Source organism: Chelonoidis abingdonii, chromosome 26 (genome assembly GCF_003597395.2).
Source record: "Chelonoidis abingdonii isolate Lonesome George chromosome 26, CheloAbing_2.0, whole genome shotgun sequence".
Lineage (NCBI taxonomy): Eukaryota > Metazoa > Chordata > Testudines > Testudinidae > Chelonoidis > Chelonoidis abingdonii.
Window position 1 is genome coordinate 1,782,594 of NC_133794.1, and position 21,767 is coordinate 1,804,360.

The window sequence follows — 21,767 nt, forward strand, 5'->3', positions numbered from 1 at the left end:
TATATTTAACACCATTATAAATGCTGGAGGCAAGCATGGTTTGGGGTGGAGGTTGACAGCTCCCGACCTCCCATGTAATGACCTTGCGACTCCCTGAGGGGTCCCGACCTCCAGTTTGAGAACCCCTGGTCCATAAAATCATGACTGATGTGGAGAAAATAAAAAACAAAGTATTATTTACTCCTTCTCATAACATTAGAACTAAAGGTCTCCAAATGAAATGAATAGGCAGCAGGTTGAAAACAAACAAAAGGAAGTATTTCTTCACACAACGCACAGTCAACCTGTGGAACTCCTTGCCACAGGACGTGGTGAAAGCCAAGACTATAATAGGGTTCAAAAAAGAACTAGATAATTTCATGGAGGATAGGTCCATCAGTGGCTGTTAGCCAGGATGGACAGGGATGGTGTCCCTAGCATCTCTTTGCCAGAAGCTGGGAATGGGCGACAGGGAAAGGATCACTTGACGACTGCCTGTTCTGGTCATTCCCTCTGGGGCACCTGGCATTGGCCACTGTCAGAAGACAGGATATTGGGCTAGATGGACCTTTGCTCTGACCAGTATGGCTGCTTTTATGTTCTTATGTAATAAATAACATACATTGCCCTGCACCATGGGGCCCTGGGTGCTGCCAGAATGCCCCTAATTACTAACGTACAGCACCTACCACCATGGGGCACTGGGTGCTACCATAATACACCTACGTGACTCTCTGTGCCTCGGGGGAATATCCTGCACCCCGCATGTTCATCCTTATAGAATGATTGTGCGGTATCCAGTGCGGTTTGTCATGTCACGTGTTTTTGGAAGGCTCATGATGCACTGAGGATTGTTATTATAGCAATGTTATAGGTTGTAATTTCATGTATATAGTTTTGAGGCTGAAAATGTGTTCTCATGGCTTAAAACAAGCCCAGGCAAAACCTCTCCAGGAGCAGAGGGGCAGTTCACACCTCATCAGGGCATGTATGGGACAAACCCAGCCCAGCCTCACAGGGACAAAGGACACTGGCCTAGGCAGCGACAAAGGATCTGTTGGACTCTCCAGTGAGTCACCCTCCTTCCTTTGGTCAGTTAGGGACTGTGATGAGGTAATGCTCATCTGACTCTGAAAGGAGGGGGCAAGACCAAGAGGGAAGGAATAACATGATAAACGGGAGTGATGTTTGCCTGCTCTTCCTCTCTCTTCCAGCTCCATCTACACACATCACCACCAAGCGACTGATCAAAGGGGAGAGCCTGGCTGAAAGGGCAACCAGCCAGACTGTGGTGAGACGCATCTAAGTTTGTAAGGGCACTGGAAGTGCTAAGATCAGCTTAGAATGCGTTTTGCTTTTATTTCATTTGACCAAATCTGACTTGTTCTGCTTTGACTTATAATCACTTAAAATCTATGTTTATACTTAATAAATGTGTTTGTTTATTCTACCTGAAGCAGTGTGTTTGGTTTGAAGTGTAGCAGAGGCTCCCCTTGGGATAACAAGCCTGGTACATAACGATTTCTTTGTTAACTTGATGAGCTCATATAAGCTTGCAGTGTCCAGCAGCCATAACTGGACACTGCAAGACAGAGGTTCCTAGGGTTGTGCCTGGGACCGGAGATACTGGCTAGTGTCATTTGGTTGCACGGTCCAAGGAGCAGCTCATATGCCAGAGGCTGTGCGTGAGCAGCCCAGGAGTGGAGGTTCTCACAGCAGAGCAGGGTAAGGCTGGCTGCCAGAGTCAAGGATTGGAGTGATCTAGCAGATCACTGGTCCAGATAACACCAGAGGAACATCACAACCTAATAACTAATATACAGCACCTAGCACAACGGGGCCCTGGGCACTACTGTAATACAGCTAATAAATAACATGCAAGGCCTAGCACTATGGGGTTTTGGGCCAGGGTTGAGGTTCCTAGACACTGTTTGTGGAAAAATGCCTCTGTGGGCATTGAAACTCAGCCTTCTGAGATCCCATTACTGAGGCAACCACAGAGCGCCCTCTAGTGCCACACTTGGGCATTGGCATCTGGGTTAACTAGACAAAACCTCACCCCCCATTAAGTCATCTGTTTTGCCCCTCCCCTCTCCCCCAGCACCCCGCCTGTTCTTGGGAGATTGTAGATCTTTAGACCCAGCCTTGTGGGATCTGATGAGCTCTCAGTCCAAGGTAGGGTGGCCACGGGCCTTTTACCAGTTCGCTTTCCCCTCACCCCCACCCCAATCCTGCTGAGAATATCCCAGTGCCCACACCTCAGGCCTGGCTTCTAATGAGCTGCGCTTGTTTTTGTAAAACAGGTGTTTACACAAACCAGGGTCTCCCCTCCACTGGAGCGTGGTGGCTACGGCTGGTGGGTTTCTATTCTGGTCCCTGTGAGTATGTTTGCCACCTGCCGGGGCTCTCAGAGGGAGGAACCTTTAAAGCTCAAAGCCAGTGAGGATGTGGTAATATCTGAAGCCTATAAACTTTGTAATATAGTTTGGGGGAAATAATTTTACCCAGAGGACTGGAAGAAAGGTGTGAGCTGGAAATTACCAAAGAAAGGCAACTACTTGGTGTTGATAAGTGGCCAGAAATAACATTATTTTCAGTACCTGGAAAAGTGTTTTATAGTCTACTGTTGGACGGAATAAAATTGGTCATATACGAAAAACAGTAATGAACGTGCAGGTTTTAGACTGAAAAAATAGTGTGTGGAGCCCAAAGATTTGCCCTGAGACGAGCGAGAAAGGGCTTGCCTGGCAGAGAAAATTAGTCTTGCGTTTCATAGAGTGCATCAACATTTTTGATTGCATTCAGACAGAGTTGCAATGGAAGATCTTGCAACAATATGGCTTCCTAGAAAGATAATATCAGTAGTTACAATGCTGTACAAAGGGTAAAATGCTAGGTAAGGACAGAAAGTGGGGAGATCGATTGAGCTGATTATCTTTGCTGGAGCGCAGCACAGTTGCATCTCTTCACCCCTTCTTTTTGGCACGATGCTAGATTACGCGATGCAAAAGCGAAACGCAGCATCAAAGGGAGATACAGGAGTTATGTCAAGCAGAGGAAAACTTCAAGATCTTGATTTTGTTCCATGGGACACAAGTGTTGACACCATAGAATAGATCTTCCCCAAAGTCAAACATGAGGCCACCAAAGCAGGATTAAGAATTAGCCAAAAGAAAACAAAAGTTGTGCTAGTTGAAAGAGGAACAAGCAATGATGGGGCATCTGTGATTGACAGTGAAGAATATGACATGGCTAACAAGTTTGTATATCTTGGAAGCACAATTCATGTTGATGGGCAAGGAGGCAGAAGTAACATCTAGAAAGGGTAGCGGAACTGTTCTGAGACTGGCAAATATATAGGAAAACAAGGAGCTTGACCCAAGACCCAAGATGAAGATGCACCATACGGCTGTGATATCCACAGTGGGATATGCCTCTGGCATTTGGGAAAGATGAGCTGCCCCTAGTAGGAAACAACATATTCCATCAGAGACGCTTGCAGAGAATAGTTGGGGTCCACAAGCGGGAAATCACAACAAACGTTGCTGTGTCACAAAGGCCTGGCCAACAGCCATAAAGCCAATGATTTGAGAAAGAAGGCTGACGTGGTTTGGGCCTATTGCATGGATGCCAAGGAAATGTATTCTTAGACGAGCCCTTGACCGCATCCCACTTGGTAGAAGATGAAAAAGACAACAGCTGCCATATAAGAAATCCCGGCAGCCCAAGCATCACAGAGCAGGACTCACCTTCAGTCACTCTGTTTTCTGGCACCTAAAGGGCAAGGCTGTGGGCTGGGTTCCTCTTCTGCTCACAGAGCCCACAGCTGGGAGGCGGGCGTGGTACATATGGTAATGTGGGCAGTGACCCACGGCGGGGCTGGGGGAGGAAGGAAGTCACAGGCATATGAAAATCACAGAGCTTCTGACAGAGCCAGGCTGTTGCTGGTCCCCACAGACGTCCTTCAAGTCCATCCACGGGGGATCAGCATGGCTCACCTGAGTGACTACGGGAACTGGATGGGTCATTTGCAGTCAAGAGGCAAGAAGCCAGTGGAGCGCAGAGGTAAATGGCCAGTGATCTGAGTGGGGGCCTGGCTACTGGGCCTTCTGGGGGCTGTCGGCTTGGCAGATCTTACGTATTAGCTACTCGGATGGGATAGGAGGCCTCAGAGGAAAACCCAGGCTGCTGCCGGGATCATGGTAGGGAAATAAGTAGGAGCTCTCTCCCCTGCTAGTCTGTGCTACCCTGATGTCCCGGCATGGTGCTAGGAGATGCTGTGTTGCAGGGTGGGCGCTTGCCCACCTTGTCAGGGTTGGCCCCAATGCCCCAGCATGGTGCTAGAGGGTGCAGGGCTGCCTTTCCCACAAGTTGTATACCCAAAGTCTTGACCACATGTGGTTGTTAAAGATCCTCTGGCCTCTTCCGTAAGAGTCAGGGTGTTACCCATTATGTCCTGGCCAAATTCCAGCCTAGGCAATTCCCACTGTCCCCCCAAAGCCCCATTGTGGTTCAACTGAGAACTGGATTTGTCCTTCCCACCCTGCCTAGCTGTTAAATAGCCCCCAGTGCCCCCACCCCAGAGATGGCTGCATCTTAGTGCTGGGTGAAGAATCTGTGTGTAAACAGCCCCTGAGTCCCACCCCAGAGGTGGCTGCATCTCAGTGATGGATGAAGGATCCCTGTGTAAACAGCCTCTATGCCACTTCGTAGAGGCAGTATCATCTCAGTGCTGGGTGAGAGAGCCTTGTATAGACAGCCCTGTGTCCCACTCCAGAGGTGGCTGCATCTCAGGGTACGTCTACACTACCTGCTGGATCAGCTACTATTCTCGTAGCTGAAGTTGCGTATCTTAGATCGATTTCCCCACACACACATCCCAGTGTAGACTAGGCCTTAGTGCTGGATGATGGATCTCCATGTGTAAATAGCCCTACACCCCACCCCAGAGGTGGCTGCAGGATCCCTGTATAAACAGCCTCTATGCCACACCCCAGAGGCAGCATCATCTCAGCACTCCGTGAGAGAGCCTTATATAAACAGCCCTGTGTCCTACCCCAGAGGTGGCAGCATCTCAGGCATAAGTGAGGTGATAGATCAATAGAAATACACCCAGAGCCCATGAAGTGCCTTGGGATGAAATGGAGAGGCAAGAGACTGTATCAGTGTGTGTAAGCACACTCCCGCCCTGGGTGAAGTAGCCCCCTCCTCCAGCTCGTCTACTGCCCAAAAAGAGCCCCCACCCTCCCTCTTCCTTCCCACCCAAGGGAGGGTTTTGGCCAGCCAGCCTCTCTTCCCATGGCTAGCTCCCTCCTGTGGAGATCTCCCATTGCCCCCATGCTGGTCCAGCCTGTCCCAATGAGACTGAGTGGCTCTGTAATCTCCAGGCATGGCTGCTGAGTCCGACAATGAGGACGACTACGAGAACGTGTCCCTGGAGAACTCTCCCAAGCCCCCGCCCCTGCCGCGGGGGAAGAAGGTGAAGGTGGCCGCACCAAACCGGAAGGACAAAGGAGCAGCAGGTACCAGGGAGCCCCAGCTGCCCCGCCCTGCGCAGATTGCTCTTGCCCCACTGCTCAGGGGCTGGGGAGGCGGTGTCAGCGCAGAACTTGGCATCCAGCCCCGAGCCACCTTTGGGTCCGTGGGAGCCGGTGAATCTGGGCAAGCCCACAGTGGGTGGTGGTAGCACAGAACAAGCAGGCTGGTTACATGGAGGGGAAGGCCAGGCCTGGGGCTCACTTGTGGGCAGGTGGATTCAGTTCCTGACCCCTGGGTACTGCCTGGGTCCCTGCCCCAGATGCACAGACTCAGGTGCCCACCTCTGTTAGGCGCCACCAGCCAGACTCACCCTTCTCTCTCCTCTCCAGGTCTGGCAGCGACACCAGGCAGACCCCCCAAAACCGGTGAGAAACATTCCAGCTTTTTGCTGGGGAGCAAGTGAGGCCTGGGTACAGAGCAGCGCCCCCGTCCAGCTGCTGTTCCACGCAGCTGAGAGCGTGTCATGTACGGGCAGCATCGGGGGACAGAACTCGTGACCTTCTGTTCCCACGCTGCTGGCCTAACGCAGCTATGACATGTCCTGGCCAGCAGGGGGCAGCGCCACATTCCTGAGCTGCTTTGACACGTCCCAGCTGTGCAGCCCCTCCCTGCCCCCCATTTTCAGGACACCACAGGCTTTACCTTCCCGGCCCCCCGTTTCTCACTACGGCACTGGAAGGAACATCCCCCGCCCCAGAGTTCAGGGCTGCCCCTCCCCCACACAAACCCCCATCCCTGCGCTGGGAGCTCGCACGGTATAATCCCTCCTGTTTCCTTTCAGACCTGGCCATTTCAGTGATCTCGGGGGACCCGGTCCTTAGGCCTTCCAAGCTCGGTGAGGACTCGGAGCTTTGCTCGGCTTGCGGCCGAATGCCCCCTGCTCCCCCCACCCTGGCCCAGGGGCAGGCAGGAGCTGTCCCCGCAGTCTGTTCCCTGGGGCTATCAATCCCTACTAGTCAATCCCTTGGGGCCCGGTTGCTTCCTGGGTGGCGGGGGTCGCTGAGCTCTGGGGAGATGGGGGGTCCCAGAAGGAGCACCCCAGTAGGGGCACAGACTGGCCCAGAGCAGCAAGCCAGAGTGGGTGGGGAGGGTGAAGCCCAGCAAGGTCGGGGCTGTGTGTGCCCTCTGCAGCCCAGGATGGAGAGTAGGATTTTGTGGCCTTTGCAGCAGAGCTGGCAGATTTAATGCTCTTTGTCCTCCACGCCCAGGGCTGGACCTGTCGTCTGCAGCTGTGGCAGCTGCCTTTCAGTCCCCGGGAGGAGGTGAGTAGAGTCTGCCAGGGCAGGGGGGCACCCTCATGCACCCCTGGCTCGGGGCACAGGGTGTGTGTGACAGGAGCCTGAAGCTGAACAGAGCCAGGCCGGGTGTGGACTTGCAGGGGAGAGTGAAGGAAAATTCAGGCTGGTCCTGGACTGGGGGCTCAGTTAGGGGCTCTCTTCTCTTCTGGTCAGAGCTGACCTCAATGCAGCACTAGGGGGCGCTATGCTGCAGGGAGTGGGACGGGGGCTCAGTAGGGGGCGCTCTCCCCTCACTGTCAATACTGACCCCCAATACTACAGTGCAGTGCTAGGGGGCTGTCTCCCCGCAGTCAGTGCTGGCTCCAGTGCCATAGGGGCACTGTGCTCTCTTTTAGGCAAGGCATACAATCAGCCAATTAGCAAAGCCCCTGGGGCAGTTACAGGTAGAGTCGGGATGCTACCCCCGTGTCCTGCCCAGGGCTGGCACTTGCATTTAGGTGGCTTAGGCAATCGCCTAGGGCGCCAGCATTATTAGGGGGCGGCATTTTGCCAGAGGGGGCGGCAGGCGGCTCCGGTGGAGCTGCCGCAGTGGTGCCTGCGGAGGGTCCGGTGTCCGTGGCTCTGGTGGAGCTGCTGCAGTCCTGCCTGCGGACGGTTGGCTGCTCGCACGGCTGCGGTGGACCTCCCGCAGGCACCACTGCGGCAGCTCCACCGGAGCCGCGGGAGCAGCCGACCGTCCGCAGGCAGGACTGTGGAGCCAGGGACGAGCGCGCAGGGCGGCGAAATGGCTGTGCGCCTAGGGCGCTCAAACCCCTAGCGCCGGTCCTGGTCCTGTCCATTGCAGGGGAATTCCATTCCCTCTCCCTGGATTCCCCCTGCCCTGTCAACCACTCCGGGAACTGTCCTTCCAGCCGGGCCCTATGTTACACAACTCTCCAATGGCCGCAGCACTCCACCCCAGAGGTGGCTGCGTTGAAGTGCTGGGAGAAGCGATCCCTGCATGGATACAACTGGGCAGAGGGAACTGGGGGTCCGGCTTCTTGCTCTCGCCAAATGGAGGTGCTCTCTGTGGAGTTACCCAGCTATCTGGTGGGATGCCCCGTAAACCTCTCCTCCTTTTCATAAACCCATTTGTACAAGCAGGTACCTCCTGCCAACATTTCAGAGTCACCCATTGGAGGGAGAGTCCTTTGCTATATCCTGCCCTACCCAGCCCTTCCTGCTTAGCTTCCCCAGTCCTGATCCCCTCTCCCTGCAGAGAGCTAACTGCTGCTATTCCCCATAGATCTTCCCCTCCCTAAACCTGCCTCACGGAGAGGTTTCCCTGAAAGGTCTCTGCTGATCACCTACATCCTGCTGGGGGTTTGCTTTCTCATGTGCAGCGTGTTCCTCGTCCTGGCCCTCATGAACCGTGAGTATGGTGCGGTCCCGGGTGTGTCAGGACAGCTGCAAGTGGGGTCATGCAGGCTGGGCTCTCCGGGCCAGGAATGATTCCTCATGGGGGCGGGGCTGCTCAGGAATTTCCCATTGAGACTCTGGGCCACAAAATTGAGGTTTTGATTCCACTAAATTTCACAAAAATGGGTCGGTTTCCACAGCCATTTTTTGCCTCTTTCAGAGAAAAACCCAACACTGGAAAGAAGAAATATTGTGATTCAGAATTGCTGCCGTGGTGCCTCAAAGGAGCTGAGTTCAGTTAGCACGTGTCCCCATTCTCCTCTCTGGGCTGAGCTCCTTAGCTGAACTACACCTCCCAGGATGCACCCCTGCCTGGGATTCCCATGATGCCTCCACTTTCCAAGAGGGGAGACTGCAGTGCATCATGGGAGAGAGATACCTCATGATCCTAGTCACTGCTCTAGGGAAGGCTCCCTGATTGGACCATTAAAATCTCATGTGCGACAGTCTCCCCTCTTGGAGAGGACAGCTAGTGCATCATGGGGTCTGGTGGTGGTGCATCATGGGAGATGAAGTCTGGGTGGGGAGATGAGTCCCTACTGGGGAAGAGGGCATGAGGCATCCAAACAACAACTCTCATAAGATGCCAGGGCAGAATTTCCAAATCAAAGTTGTTCAGTATTTGGATTTCCACCATAGGAAGAAAAAAACTTAAAAATCAATTTTCCATTAATTTTAGTAAAAAATTAAGGGATTTTTTTGTGTGTATGTCTGTAAAAAAGTCTGTGGGACAAGTCTGGCATTTTCCAGCAAGCTCTGTCCACAGACAAGGCTATCAGGACTTGGGCATCACCAGATTTGAAGGGGGTGGGGAACGAATTTCCAGCAACTCTGCATCTCAGGAGCGGAGGCTTTGCCCCAGAGCGAGAATTTGTATCCCAAAAGTGTTAGGCTGCGATTCTGCTCTCTCTGGCCCTGACGAAAATCAGATGTCACTCCACTGAAATCAGTGGAATAGCTGTACCAGGAGTGTGATTGGAATCCGGCCCAGAGGGCAGGATGGGTCCTTGCTCCAAAGTAAAGAGCCGAAACCTGCAAGGGAAGCACTCAGCAGAGCCAGACCCTAATGGATCAGCCCCCGGGGTAAGCAGCAGTGGAGCAAAGTGCAGCAGAAGGAGCTGTAACAGCAAGGGAGTAACTCTGGATTTATTCCACTCAGCACTTGATCTATAAATGTGAGGAATCATCACCTAAGAGTAAAGGGATGGTGTTAATAGTGCTGCCAACCCTCACTATATTTGGTGTTTTTCCTTAAAGCCCCAGCTCCCAGAGTCCTGGGATGATGGGACACTCTTAGCTCATTTCAAAACAAACCAATAAATGCTTAGCCCTCATGGCTGGGAAGGGAATAGCTGGAAAACACAATCACTAAGGGGTCTTGTGCATTAGACCCTTTCCCCCTACTCTGCATCTCTCTTGGCTATGTAGATTGTAAGCTCTTCAGAGCAGGGACTGTCTACTCTGTGTTTGTGCAGTGCCCAGTCCAACAGGGCGGCGATCGTGGCTGGTCCCTGTGCACTGCCTTTGTACACACGATTACTAATAGCTCAAGAGACCAGAGGGCAAACAAGAAGAATCCCCAAAATTATTTTTTAAAAGATTAATGGGGTTTGTTTTTTTTTTGGGAGGGGGGACATGATTCATAACTTTTTGAACACCTGGCATTGGAAAAATCTGTCACTGACAGTACTAAGCGACTGCTCTTCCTCCCCATCAAACCGATTCCCCTAGCATGGGAAGAAACCAAGCCATTGGGGGCTGGAGCAGTTTCTAGTGTAAAGGATGCCCCGGCTGATCACAGCTCTGCTGTTTGCTCTTTGTTCATTTCTCAGGCCCAGAGCTGCAGCAGGAGTCAGAGGAGCTGAATTTCCACCTTCCCCAGGGGGCAGCTAATGGTAAGTAAATGCTCCCAAGCTAGCCCAGCATGCTTGTCTCTGGCTCAGCATAGATGCTGGCTGGGTGGGGTCGCCATAGCTGATCATTTTATTACAGTGAATTGTTTAGCAGCCTGCAACACCAGGCCAGATTCTGATATGTTACAGCCGTGTAAATCTGGAATAACCATTGGCTGGCATGATGGGGATCAGAATCCAATGCAGGGTCAGGAGGCCCCAGTCTAAAGGCTATAGCTGTAATTAACACTGGGTGAGGTTTGGGCTTTGTCATAGGTTTCACCTCCACTCTGGACTTTAGAGTACAGATATGAGGACCTGCATGTGAACCCCTAAGCTGAATTACCAGCTTAGATCTGGTTTTGCTGCCACCACTCTCAAGTACTAATTCCCTTCCCTGGGTAATCTTGAGAGACTTCTTCACCAAGACCCTGGTGAACATCAATCCAACCCCTTGGATCTTAACACAAGGAGAATTTAACCATCCCCCCTCCTTTTCCCCACCAATTCCTGGTGAGTCCAGATCCAATCCCCTTGGATCTTAACACAAGGAAAAAATCAATCAGGTTCTTAAAAATTAGACTTTTAATTAAAGAAAAGAAAGGTAAAAGAAAAAACCTCTGGGAGAGATTAGTATACCAGCTACTCTCACAGACAACAGATTCAAAACACAGAGGATGTTCCCCTGGGCAAAAACTTAGTACACAAAAGAATTCCTAATTTGATTATTCCTCTAATTGCACAAAGACAAAGTCACAAAAGAAAACAAACCTATTTATTCGTTTCTAAAACTTACGACTCTGATAAGAGGTCAGTTCCTTGATCTTTTCCACTCCGGCCGAAACTGAAACCGACCAAGAGAAAGGGAACTTCCCTCCTTCCTTTTGAAACATCCTGTCCCCCCACTGGTTCCTCTAGTCAGGTGTCAGCTAGGCTAGGTGAACTTCTTAACCCTTTACAGGTGAAAGAGGCATTAACCCTTAACTATCTGTTTATGACAGGCTTTTAATGCAAGTTACAAAAAATGTAAAGTTTGAGTTTTGAAATTCTCACTGGGTTTCAAAAAGACACAAACTGGTGGGGTTTTTGTTTCCACGTTAGTAGTTTTCCCATCAAGGTGTTTGTCTCTCAGAGGTTTCTTAGAAACGAAAAACACCCTCACTTTCAAAAGCCAAAAAGTTTGATTTTCAAGAAATGCTACTGAGGAGCTAACGTGGCCAGTCTGGTGAGGGTGGGTGAGTAAGAGACACCAGAGGGTGGAGGGGGGCACATGGGCATGTTCACACCAGACCTCAAGTAGCCAAACACTGAAAACATATTTTCAGTTAAGAAATTAGAAAACTTCATGAACATTTCAGTATTTCCCCAAGTTTTCTACTTTTTAAGGCTAATTTTCATTAACAGAATCAAATGAAAACCTGTAACTAGCTCTAACTGCTATTAGTGTCATCAGCTGTAGTAAATAGTTCTGTATTCCAGTTCTCACCGTCATAGACCCAAATGGGTGACTATCTTACGCACCACCCATAAGCCAGCAATAAGCTTCCCTCCAAAGGCACCATTTGATCACAAACTTCTCCGTAACTCCTGCTACTTTGAGAGGTCAGGCTCAGTTTGTATCCCTGTGACCGGGGGCCTAGTGGGGAGCCAGCTGTGGTCACTCAATTAGGGCGAACTGCAAAGAATGGGGCAGCCAAACCCCAAAAAGCTGGTGGATATTCCAATACTTAGATTGACCAGGTCAGCAAAAAACAGCTTCTTTATTACCTCACTCGTTACTCCGAAGTCCAAACAACACAGTTCCCCTAAAGTGATCCAGCCTCAGGTCTCCATTCAGGTACCCACGTCCAATATGATGATTTCTGAAAATCGTATTTCATTACATAAAATAAAAGGTTTTACCAATCCCAGAGGATTGGACACATCACCTCCCAGGTTCATGAATGTTTCAGATCTTACCCCAAGTACATGCTACAGCCAATTTTTATTAACTAAACTAAAATGTATAAAAAACAAGAGAGAGAGAGAGTATGGTTAGAAGATCAATATACGTACAAACATGAGTTCAATCCATTGAGGTGCAGATTCACAGCAGAGATGGTGAGCTTTGTAGTGGCAAAGAGTTCTTTCAGAAATAGTTCATAGGTTATAGTCCAATGTCCAAATCTCATATTCAGGGCATACCAGAATAACTGGGACTTCAGTCTTATGACTCAAACTTCCCCTGATGAAGCCTAAGCAGATCTGAGATGACAGAATCAGGACCCAAGGCTCTTTTATACAATTTCATGTCTTTTGACAAGCTGGAATTCCTCTGGGAACAAAAGGTAATTAGGAGGACTTTGAAGGAGTTCCATCACCTGTACTTAGCTATAGAGATTAACGTAAGGCCATTTGCTTGTTCCTCCACCATTCACAGTCCATTTCAAAGAGAGATGACTACTGAGATAGCCTGTATTTACAATTCATTTACGTGATTGGATCTTCTTTTGACCTCTGAATTATCAGAATACAGCATAGACAGAGACTGTTAATTACATTGTCCACCCTACTCATACATCTGTAAATGCACAAAAACACAAACATTATCTCCCCACATGCCTTTTGAGGGTTATTTATTTTGCAGCATGTTTAACCATTTCTAGCCTCGTGTCAGACCTGCAACATGAGACTGGTGAGGAAGGCAGGAGGGATAACTCAGTGGTTTGAGCATTGGCCTGCTAAACCCAGGGTTGTGAAGTCAATCCTTGAGGGGGCCACTTAGGAATCTAGGGCAAAATCAGTACTTGGTCCTAGTATTGAAGGCAGGAGGTTGGACCCAATGACATCTCAGTTCTATGAGATATGGGTCTCTCCATATATTTTTATTTTAAAAGGTTAAAATTAGAGCTCCTGGATATACCTTAAGGATCTCCCCACATGATACGAGCTGTGTTTACCCTGAATTCTTTGTAAGGCCAAATTAACATAGCCATTAGTGTTCTTCAGAGAGCACTTACTTTGGCATTCAGCCATGAAGGCTGTTAGCTGTTGTACTTCAGTTTCCCTTTGTGCAGTTCAAGCTTGTAGCGGTTTTTCTGCTGTGGAAAGTTTTAGAAACATGGCTATGCATTAGCTGTGAAGCCTCAACGTTATTAGGCTTTTTAACACAAAGTGTGTTCTTGTTGAGCCAAACAGCATAATCAGAAGGGTTTCTCTTACGTACCGCTCTTAACACGTTCCAGGGCTTTTCCAAAAGACCCTGCACATTGTACATTTTTACAGTTCTTGGTATCAGCAACAAGTTAGTTACAATCATTAGCAATAACATTGTCAGGGTTCCTTCCCCACTGTGAACTCTAGTGTACAGACGTGGGGACCCGCATGAAAGCCCCCAAAGCTTATTTACCAGCTTAGGTTTACAGTAAGCTGCCACCACCAAGTGTGTTCCAAATCTTAGGGAAGAGCCACTTGGAACTCTGCCTTTCCCCAAATATTTCCCAGGTCTCTAACCCTTCCTTTCCTGGGCAGATCTGAGACTAATTCCCCCCCTCCCGAAATCCTTACACCCCTTTTCCTGGGTGAAAAGGAAAGACTTGAGAGTATACCCTCACCAGTTAGTCCTGGTGAACACAGATCCAAAACCCTTGGATCTTAAAACAATGACAAAATCAATCAGGTTCTTAAAAGAAGAATTTTAATTAAAGAAAAGGTAAAAATCATCTCTGTAAAATCAGGATGGAAAATAACTTTACAGGGTAATCAGATTCATAAAGCCCAGAGGAACCCCCTCTAGCCTTAGGTTCAAAGTTACAGCAAATAGAGGTAAACCCTCTAGCAAAAGGAACATTTACAAGTTGAGGAAACAAAGATAAAACTAACACGCCTTGCCTGGCTGTTACTTACAAGTTTCAAATATGAGAGACTGGTTGAGAAAGATTTGGAGAGCCTGAATTGATGTCCGGTCCCTCTTCGTCCCAAGAGAGAGGACAAAACCCAAAACAAAGAGCACACAAACAAAAGCCTCCCCCCACCAAGATTTGAAAGTATCTCGTCCCCATATTAGTCCTTTGGGTCAGGTGCCAGCCAGGTTACCTGAGCTTCTTAACCCTTTACAGGTAAAATGATTTTGGTGTCTCTGGCCAGGAGGGATTTTATAGTATTGTACACAGGAGGGTTGTTATCCTTCCCTTTATAGTTATGACAAACATTAACATCAGTTCTGTCACAAAGGTACGTTTACAAACATTTTTGTCGTGCTGAGTCTTTGGTTTAGACAAATCATTCTTTAGGTCAGCTTGTTCAATATCCCTTTTAATCTTTGCAGCTTTTTCTTGACCTTCCTTAACATAGGCTTTCAGTTTAGCCACTTCCTTGGGGTTTGGTATTTTAGGGTTAACCTGTGGCTTTATTTGCATGATAAACTTGTCCCCTTTCTCCTTGTTCCAGAGGGTCAAAATCTGAGCTCTTTTGCTTCTGAAGTCTTTTTCCATAGCTCACCACTAGATGTCAGGGGAGAGCTCATTCAGACTCTGCTTACATCTGTAAATGCATAAAACCACAAACATTATCTCCCCACATGTCTTTGGAGGGTTATTTATTTTGCAGGATGTTTAACCCTTTCTTGCCGTGCATCACAATCCCCACGGCACTTTACCCAGCATGCCTTGTCAGCCTCTAACTCCCATGAATCTCTCTAGACTAGAACTCCCAGAATCCCTCTACTCTGGGCAGCAAGCAGGAATGGGTCAGTGCTGGACCTGAAGCCTCTCTTAAAAGGCGACCCACCATACCATGAGCTGCTCCCATTTGCAGTAGATTTGCTGGTCATTTGTAGCTGGGAGCTGCGAATCAATCCTTATGCTGAATCCCATGGCATCTAGGGTTACCACTTGTCTGGTTTTTACCTGGCCAGTCTGGTTTTTGGCTTCTGTGCCGGGCCTATTAAAGGTTGTCAGGTGACTGCTTTTCAGGACCTGGCAACCCTAAATGGCACCCAAACCAAAAGCTTGGTTGTCACAGGGGGAGGGACAGCTCAGTGGTTTGAGCTTTGGCCTGCCAAACCCAGGGTTGTGAGTTCAATCTTTGAAGAGGCCGATTGGGGGGAGTTGGGAATTGGTCTTGCTTTGAGCAGAAGGTTGGACTAGACAACCTTCCAACACTAAGATTCTACAATTAACCTGCCCCAGCTCCTCCTCAGCTGGGGCAGCCTCCTATTTGCAGGTGGGAGGATCCAGCAAGTGACAGGGAGGGAGAGGAGCAAGTGATAGGGATGGGGCCTTGGGGGTTCAGTTACCAGCACTTAAAAAGGTGGCAACCCTAATAGCATCCCTCAGGCTTTTGACTGACTGATGTGGGGTCCCAGCATGAAAATGGCTACACTGGGAACTCACACACCAGCTGGCAGTCAGCAACAAACCCCTCCATTACCAAATTATTCCTCTCTGTGAGGACAGACAGTTGCTGCCATCCCCTAGCGTTACAGGCGGGCTCCGCACATGGCCACTCAGGACACCCAGCCTGGTTGTGGCGACCTTTCCCCTCTCCTGATCCCAAGAGCATTTCTTTTTGCAGTGTCCCAGAACCAAGCAGATTTGGAGAAGATCAGAGCAGAGGTTGCAGCACTGCAGGAAACAATAGGTGAGAGAATTACAGAAACGCTTCTGCCTCTCATCAGTAGTGAGAGTGAGGGGCTGCGAGGTCGGGGTTGTGGGCTCTGTATCTACCTGGGGCTCTGGACTTGGGTGAGTTCTTTATTTGGTGTATTATGGTAGCTCCTTGGAGCCCAGTCATGGCCCAGGACCCCCGTATAGTAGGCGCTGTACATCATTAGGTGTTTTACGGTAGCTCTGAGAAGCCCCAGCTTGTACAAACACAGACCAAAATGCTTTCAGCCTAAGCAAGTCACCTCTCAGGACCCAGGTGTCCATGGCAGGGAGAGTCTGTAGCCACTGAGGGCTCTGTGGCTGTCCCCGGCCTGCCCAGCTGGGGCTCTCAGAACACTGCAAGGACGATGCAGAAAAGGTCTGCAGGGAGCCAGCCCAGATGCTCAGAACGGTCCCTTCTGGCCTTAACATCTGTGGGTGAAATCCTGGCCCCCCAGAAGCCAGGAGGCATTTTCCCCATGCTCTGCCCCTCTGTGAATCTCCTTTCTGCTCTGAAAGCCCAGTCCCTACCACTCCAGCTGAGCCTGGGCTACACACAAAGGTTGTGCTACTCGAGTTATATTGGTCCATTTAAAACAGTACAACCCTCCTAGTGGAGATCCAGTTATCCTGGTATAAATGTCCTTACACCAACACAGCCATTCCTATACAGGGAGGGAAAACACTCAGCACCTTCAACTCAGTATAACTGGATCTGCTCTAGGAGTCGTACTGGTAAACCTGGACTAGTTTAAAAAAGAATTATATCCCTGTGGCAAAGTACCTGCCTCTCCTCTGCTAGCTCAGTCCTTCTTAGCCTTGGAGACACAGGCTTGGGCAAAGCAAAAGCCCTTCCCAGTCACACAGGGTCTGGCTGATCCCTTCTCAGTCAGCCCCTTGCTCTGTTTTCCTCTCCTCTTGGGGAGAGTGCAATCTGCCTCGCAAGCAGTTTCAGAGTTCAGCTGCCCCTACTTGCTGGCAGCTACTCTACTTCTCTCCTCCCCCCACCTTTCCTGCCAGGGAGGGTTTAAAAAGGTCTCCAGCAATTGGGGCCAGCTGAAACTAATTAGTTCCCTGGTAACCCCTGTTCCAGTTGAACCTTCTTCCTCCATGGCTATTCCCCCTCAATGGATAGGGAGAGGCCTTTTAAGCCTTCTGGGACTAATTACTACCCCTCTCCTGGTAGCTAATTGTCCTGAGTTTGCCACATATTTCCCCCCCTCCCCCCCCCGCTCAACACTATGGGGTTGGGCTACTTGGGTCGGAAAGCAGTGCACCCTCGCCAGGCCATCCGCATTGCCATGTTGGGTTCCCGACCTGTGTCGTACTGTGAAGTGGAAGGGTTGAAGTGATAGGAACCATCTCGTGACTCTCGCATTTTTGTCCTTGTTTTGGTGCATCCACTGCAACGGGACATGGTCCGTGACCAGGGTAAACTTCCGTCCCAGCAGATAGTAGCGGAGGCTTTCCACGTCCCATTTTACGGCCAGGCATTCCTTTGCCACGATGGCGTACTTCCGTTCCCTAGGCAGGAGCTTTCTACTGAGGAAGAGGACGGGGTGTTCGTCATCTCCAACCATTTGTGAAAGCACCGCCCCCAGCCCTGCTTCAGAGGCATCTGTTTGTAGGATAAACTCCTCCCCCCAGTCCGGGGCTACCAGTACAGGGTCCGTGCAGAGGGCCGTTCGCAGATCTGCAAAAGCAGCTTCGGCCTCAGCAGACCATTTTACTATGTCTGGGCCCCGAGCCCTGGTCAGGTCCATTAATGGGCATGCCCTGGTGGCGAAGTGGGGAATGAACCGTCTATAGTACCCCACGAGGGGCCCAGGTTCCAACCATCACAGAGGAACCTTCGAGCAGGGCCCGTGGCATCTGTAAGTGGCCCAGTGTGGAGGCTGTGCAAGAAGCTCTGAGATGACAGTGCTGCACTTTGGCTGCTAACCTCTTTTCCTCCACCAATCCAGATGCTGTCCACCTTTCGGTATCTGTGGAGCTGGCCGCTGTGAAGGAGCTTCACAGTAAAATGCAACAGGAGATCATGGCATTAGAGAAAAGAGTAGGTGAGGAGCACAGTGCCAGCTGCCGTGCCCATGTGAGGGCTGCAATCAGAGGGAGGTGGCAGCAGACATGGGCTCGCAGGGCCAGATGCTCAAGGGAACTCTCGGCACACAGCAGCTCCCCTTGCGTGATTCTCTGTTGTTCTCAGTGGGAGCAGGGCCAGTGCAAGGATGTTTCGAGCCCTAGGCAAAACTTCCACCTTGGGCCCTCCCCTGTCCCTGAGCCCTGCGGCAGCTCCCTGCCCCCCCCAGGTGCCCCTCCCACAGAAGCTGCTCCCCTCTGCCCTGAGGAGCCCCCCTGCAGCAGCTCCCCACCCCCCCTCCACCCTGAGGCACTCCCCTGCGGCAGCTTCCCCCCCAGGGAGCCATGCAGCAGCTCCTCACCCCAGCTCACCTCTGCTCCACTCGCCCCCCAACTCTGCAGCAGCTCCCCACCCCCCCCGCCCTGAGGCGCCCTCCCCCTGCCATGGCAAGCCCCCCCCCCAGCCCAGCGAGCTATGCCGCAGCTCCCCGCCCCAGCTCACCCCTGCTTTGCCTCCTCCCTGAGCACGCCATTGCTGCTTCACTTCTCCCACCTCCCAGGCTTGCGGTGCCTAACCTGATTGGTGGAGTAGCACAGGCAGCCCTCCCCGCACCTCCCTGCCCCAGCTCCCTCCGCCTAAAGGGAGGGAGCAGGGCGGACGAAGATCCGGCTGCTGCAGTCGCTGCCGAAGAAAATGCCACCCCTGAAATCCTAGTGCCCTAGGCGACTGCCTAGGTTGCCTAATAGGTTGCACTGGCCCTGAGTGGGAGCTGCGGGGTGGGGGATTCTTTGAGCTAATCCCAGGCCCACCGAGGCTGCTGGCTACAGCCATCCCTTGTGGCTCGCTCTCCGTGTGTCTACAGTGGACCGGGGCGGGAGCCTCACACCTGGGTCGGCAGAGTGGTGCTAGCAGGGCTCGCTCTGGCATGCTAAAAAGAGCCGTGTGGCTATTGCTTTGGCGCTGGGGCTGCACTCGGGCCCCTGGGCCCTGGAAAAGAAGGGCTTAGAACAGGGGGCTGGGAGTCAGGACTCCTGGGTCCTTTTCTTGGCTCTGCCAGATTCCCTGCTTGGCCCTGAATTGGATTATTCTGGGTTTTGCTTTCTAGATTCTGTCTGCGGCCATTGCTCGTGGGGCTGGGCCTGGTTCCAGAGAACCTGTTACCACTTTTCAGAGTCTACCAAAACCTGGCATGAGGCCAAGCAGTTCTGTTCGGATTACGGGGCACACCTGGTGATCATTAACACCAAGGAGGAGCAGGTAAAGCCGCCTGCCACCCTCCTGGTGTACCCCAACCAGGCCAGGGAATTGCACAGCTACCCAGCAATAACAGCAGGTTTACCCCGGGAATTCCTAGTGGGTGGGACCCAGGTGATCAGGGAGCAGGTGAGACCGACTGGGCCTGGCTCTTAAAACACGACTCTTTTAAGGGTCACCAGGTTTTTCAAAAACCACCAGCAGGCCTGGGGCTCAAAGGGAGCCCGGCACTCTGCAAATGTTCTGTGTGTTAACCAACCCACCGTGAGCTCTGAGGCCACCCTGGGCTAATATTCCCAGCACAGGAATAGTGACACCTGAGCACACCAGAAAACAAAAAAAAGCCTAGTGTGGCAAAAACCTGTGAGAACCGGAAAATATAAGCAGGGGGCAGGATTTGAAAGAACAGGCTGGACAAACACTCAGCAGGGACAGGCTCGGTTTCCTTGGTACTGGGGGAGGGGCTCAGTGACCTCCCAGGGTCCCTTCCAGCCCCACAGTTTTAAGAATCTTCCTGGAGTTTTTGCCAGTTCTGTGGGGAAGGGAATTGGAGGGATGTTTTCAAGCAATCACCCAGACAAACCTGAATTGGCTCCACCCTGAACCTTCCCCCCCCCACCAAGTTATGTTTCTTCCATGCAGCCATCCCCCCCACAAGCTCAGGCTGAGACCACACCCACCAGCCAGGAACAGCCCTCAGTTCCTGCTGGATTTGAGGTGCTGACATATCTATGGCATTTAATCCCCCCCAGCATATCACACTCTTCAATCTTACTATCCCACTAGCACCCTCAGGGGCAGGGCTATTGTTCAGTTGGGGGAAACTGAGGCATAGAGAGATGCAGGGACTTGACCAGGGCCACACAGGGAGTCAGTAGCAGAGCTGGGACTTGAACCTGGGTTTCCTGAGTCCCAGGCCAGCACCCTGCTCACCAGGCCATCCTTCCTGGCACTGGCAGAGTGTGTGGCCTGTCCCCCACCCATTCACCCCCTTAGTCTGTTCTTGTCTATTGTAGGCATTCTTGGTGAAGAACCGCACAAAGTCCCGGGTGTACTGGCTGGGGCTGAGTGACAAGAAAGTGGAAAATCAATGGCTCTGGGTGGATGGCTCCCCTTTGAACCTTAGGTACGTGGAGTGAAAGGTTCCATGCCCCCCTGCCCCACCCCTTGCTCCCCGCTGTGGTCTCCATGGGGCTTTACTCTTCTTCACAGCTTCTGGAGCACCGGGGAGCCCAATGACTCCAGCGACGAGGACTGTGGCACCATGGCGATTGACGGGCGCTGGAACGACATAAACTGCTACTGGACCGACTACTGGATCTGCGAAAAGCCCTGGCTCTGCTAGAGCCTGGCTTGGTCGCCAGCCCACGTCCTTCCTGAGCCACGGGCTGACCGATGGGAACAGTCTCTGTCTCCTCCAGATTGATAGTCTCCCCAAGCTGTGTTCTCTTGGTGATGTGCCCCATTGCATAACTCTTGCTGGGAGCTAGGGGTTCTTCTGAATCCCTAGGGGGATGGTATTTCTGCAGTGTGTGTCCTAGTGGACAGGGCAGCAGGCTGGAACACAGCACACATGGTTTCTCTTCCCTGCTTCATCCTGGGACCTTGGACAACTCCCTTCCCCATGCCTCAGTTTCCCCTTGTAAGGGCTCAGGCTGTATCACTTCTGAATTTTGGATGATTGTATGACACTGTATCGTGAAATGACTGGGTCATAGAATGCCTATGTGTGTGTGGGTGCCCCAGGAGGTAGCAGGGTTGGCATGTCTCTGCCAGGCCAGACACAGTGGGGACGGACCAGCATGCAACATTATGTTAAACACCGTGGACAATGAGTTTTGTCTGCCTGGGAGACGCTGCTTTCTGCTCTTGTCCAAGGTGAGGGAGGCTTGGAAGTAATGGAAAGTTACCCCAAGGCAGAACAAAAGAAGCAGCAGTTTAGAAAGGGACACCCGGGGGGAGCTTTCTCGGGGACAGAGCCACCTTGCGCCAGATTAAGGGCTGTGCTACACTAGAAAATCAGACTGACCCACCTACGTGGATGAATAATCCACCGCCCTGGGCAATGTAGTTAAGCTGACCTAACACTCAGTGTGGGGGGCTCAGTCGGTGGAATAATTCTTCCACTGATTTAGCGCTACCCGTCTCGAGGAGGTGGATTTCCTCTAGTGATGGGATAACCCCACCCGGTGCTGTATCATATGCTGCCCAGAAACTGGTAATACTGTTCAACCTTTCTTCCTGTAGTATATGATTACTGAAAAAGAAAAGGAGTCCTTGTGGCCCCTTAGAGACTAACAAATGTATCTGAGCATAAGCTTTCGTGGGCTACAGCCCACTTCATGGGAGGCACAGAATGGAACTTCTAGTGAGGAGATAGATACACAGAGAGCATGAAGAGGTGGGAGTTGTCTTACCAACTCTCAGAGGTCAATTGACTCCCACCTTTTCATGCTGTCTGTATGTGTGTATATATCTCCTCACCAGATGTTCCATTCTATGCATCCCATGAAGTGAGCTGTAGCCCACGAAAGCTTATGCTCAAATAAACGTGTTAATCTCTAAGGTGCCACAAGGACTCCTGTTCTTTTTGCAGATACAGACTAACACGGCTGCTACTCTGAAACCCGTCTATATGATTACTGGCTTTTAGCAATAAACTTGACTGGTAATGATTGTTTGGTCGCTTGAATATATTTCATAA

General features: G+C 51.1%; 1 protein-coding gene across 3 annotated transcripts; it reads left to right on the top strand.

Moving 5' to 3' along the window:
* Positions 1 to 3,882: 3,882 nt before the first annotated feature.
* LOC116825404 (C-type lectin domain family 17, member A-like) lies at positions 3,883 to 21,400 on the top strand. Of its 3 annotated transcripts, XM_032781391.2 has the most exons (12): positions 3,884 to 4,044; positions 5,367 to 5,501; positions 5,847 to 5,882; positions 6,299 to 6,352; positions 6,726 to 6,779; positions 8,041 to 8,166; positions 10,046 to 10,108; positions 15,659 to 15,724; positions 17,694 to 17,789; positions 18,915 to 19,066; positions 20,080 to 20,189; positions 20,276 to 21,400. In XM_032781391.2, the coding sequence occupies exons 1-12, from the start codon at positions 3,969 to 3,971 to the stop codon at positions 20,406 to 20,408; spliced, it is 1,101 nt and encodes a 366-aa protein (XP_032637282.1). In that variant the 5' UTR covers positions 3,884 to 3,968; the 3' UTR covers positions 20,409 to 21,400. The 3 variants fall into 3 exon arrangements, with proteins under 3 accessions (XP_032637285.1, XP_032637282.1, XP_032637283.1); XM_032781394.2 differs by lacking the exon at positions 15,659 to 15,724 and having other exon boundaries at positions 3,883 to 4,044; XM_032781392.2 differs by lacking the exon at positions 6,299 to 6,352 and having other exon boundaries at positions 3,885 to 4,044.
* Positions 21,401 to 21,767: the final 367 nt, after the last annotated feature.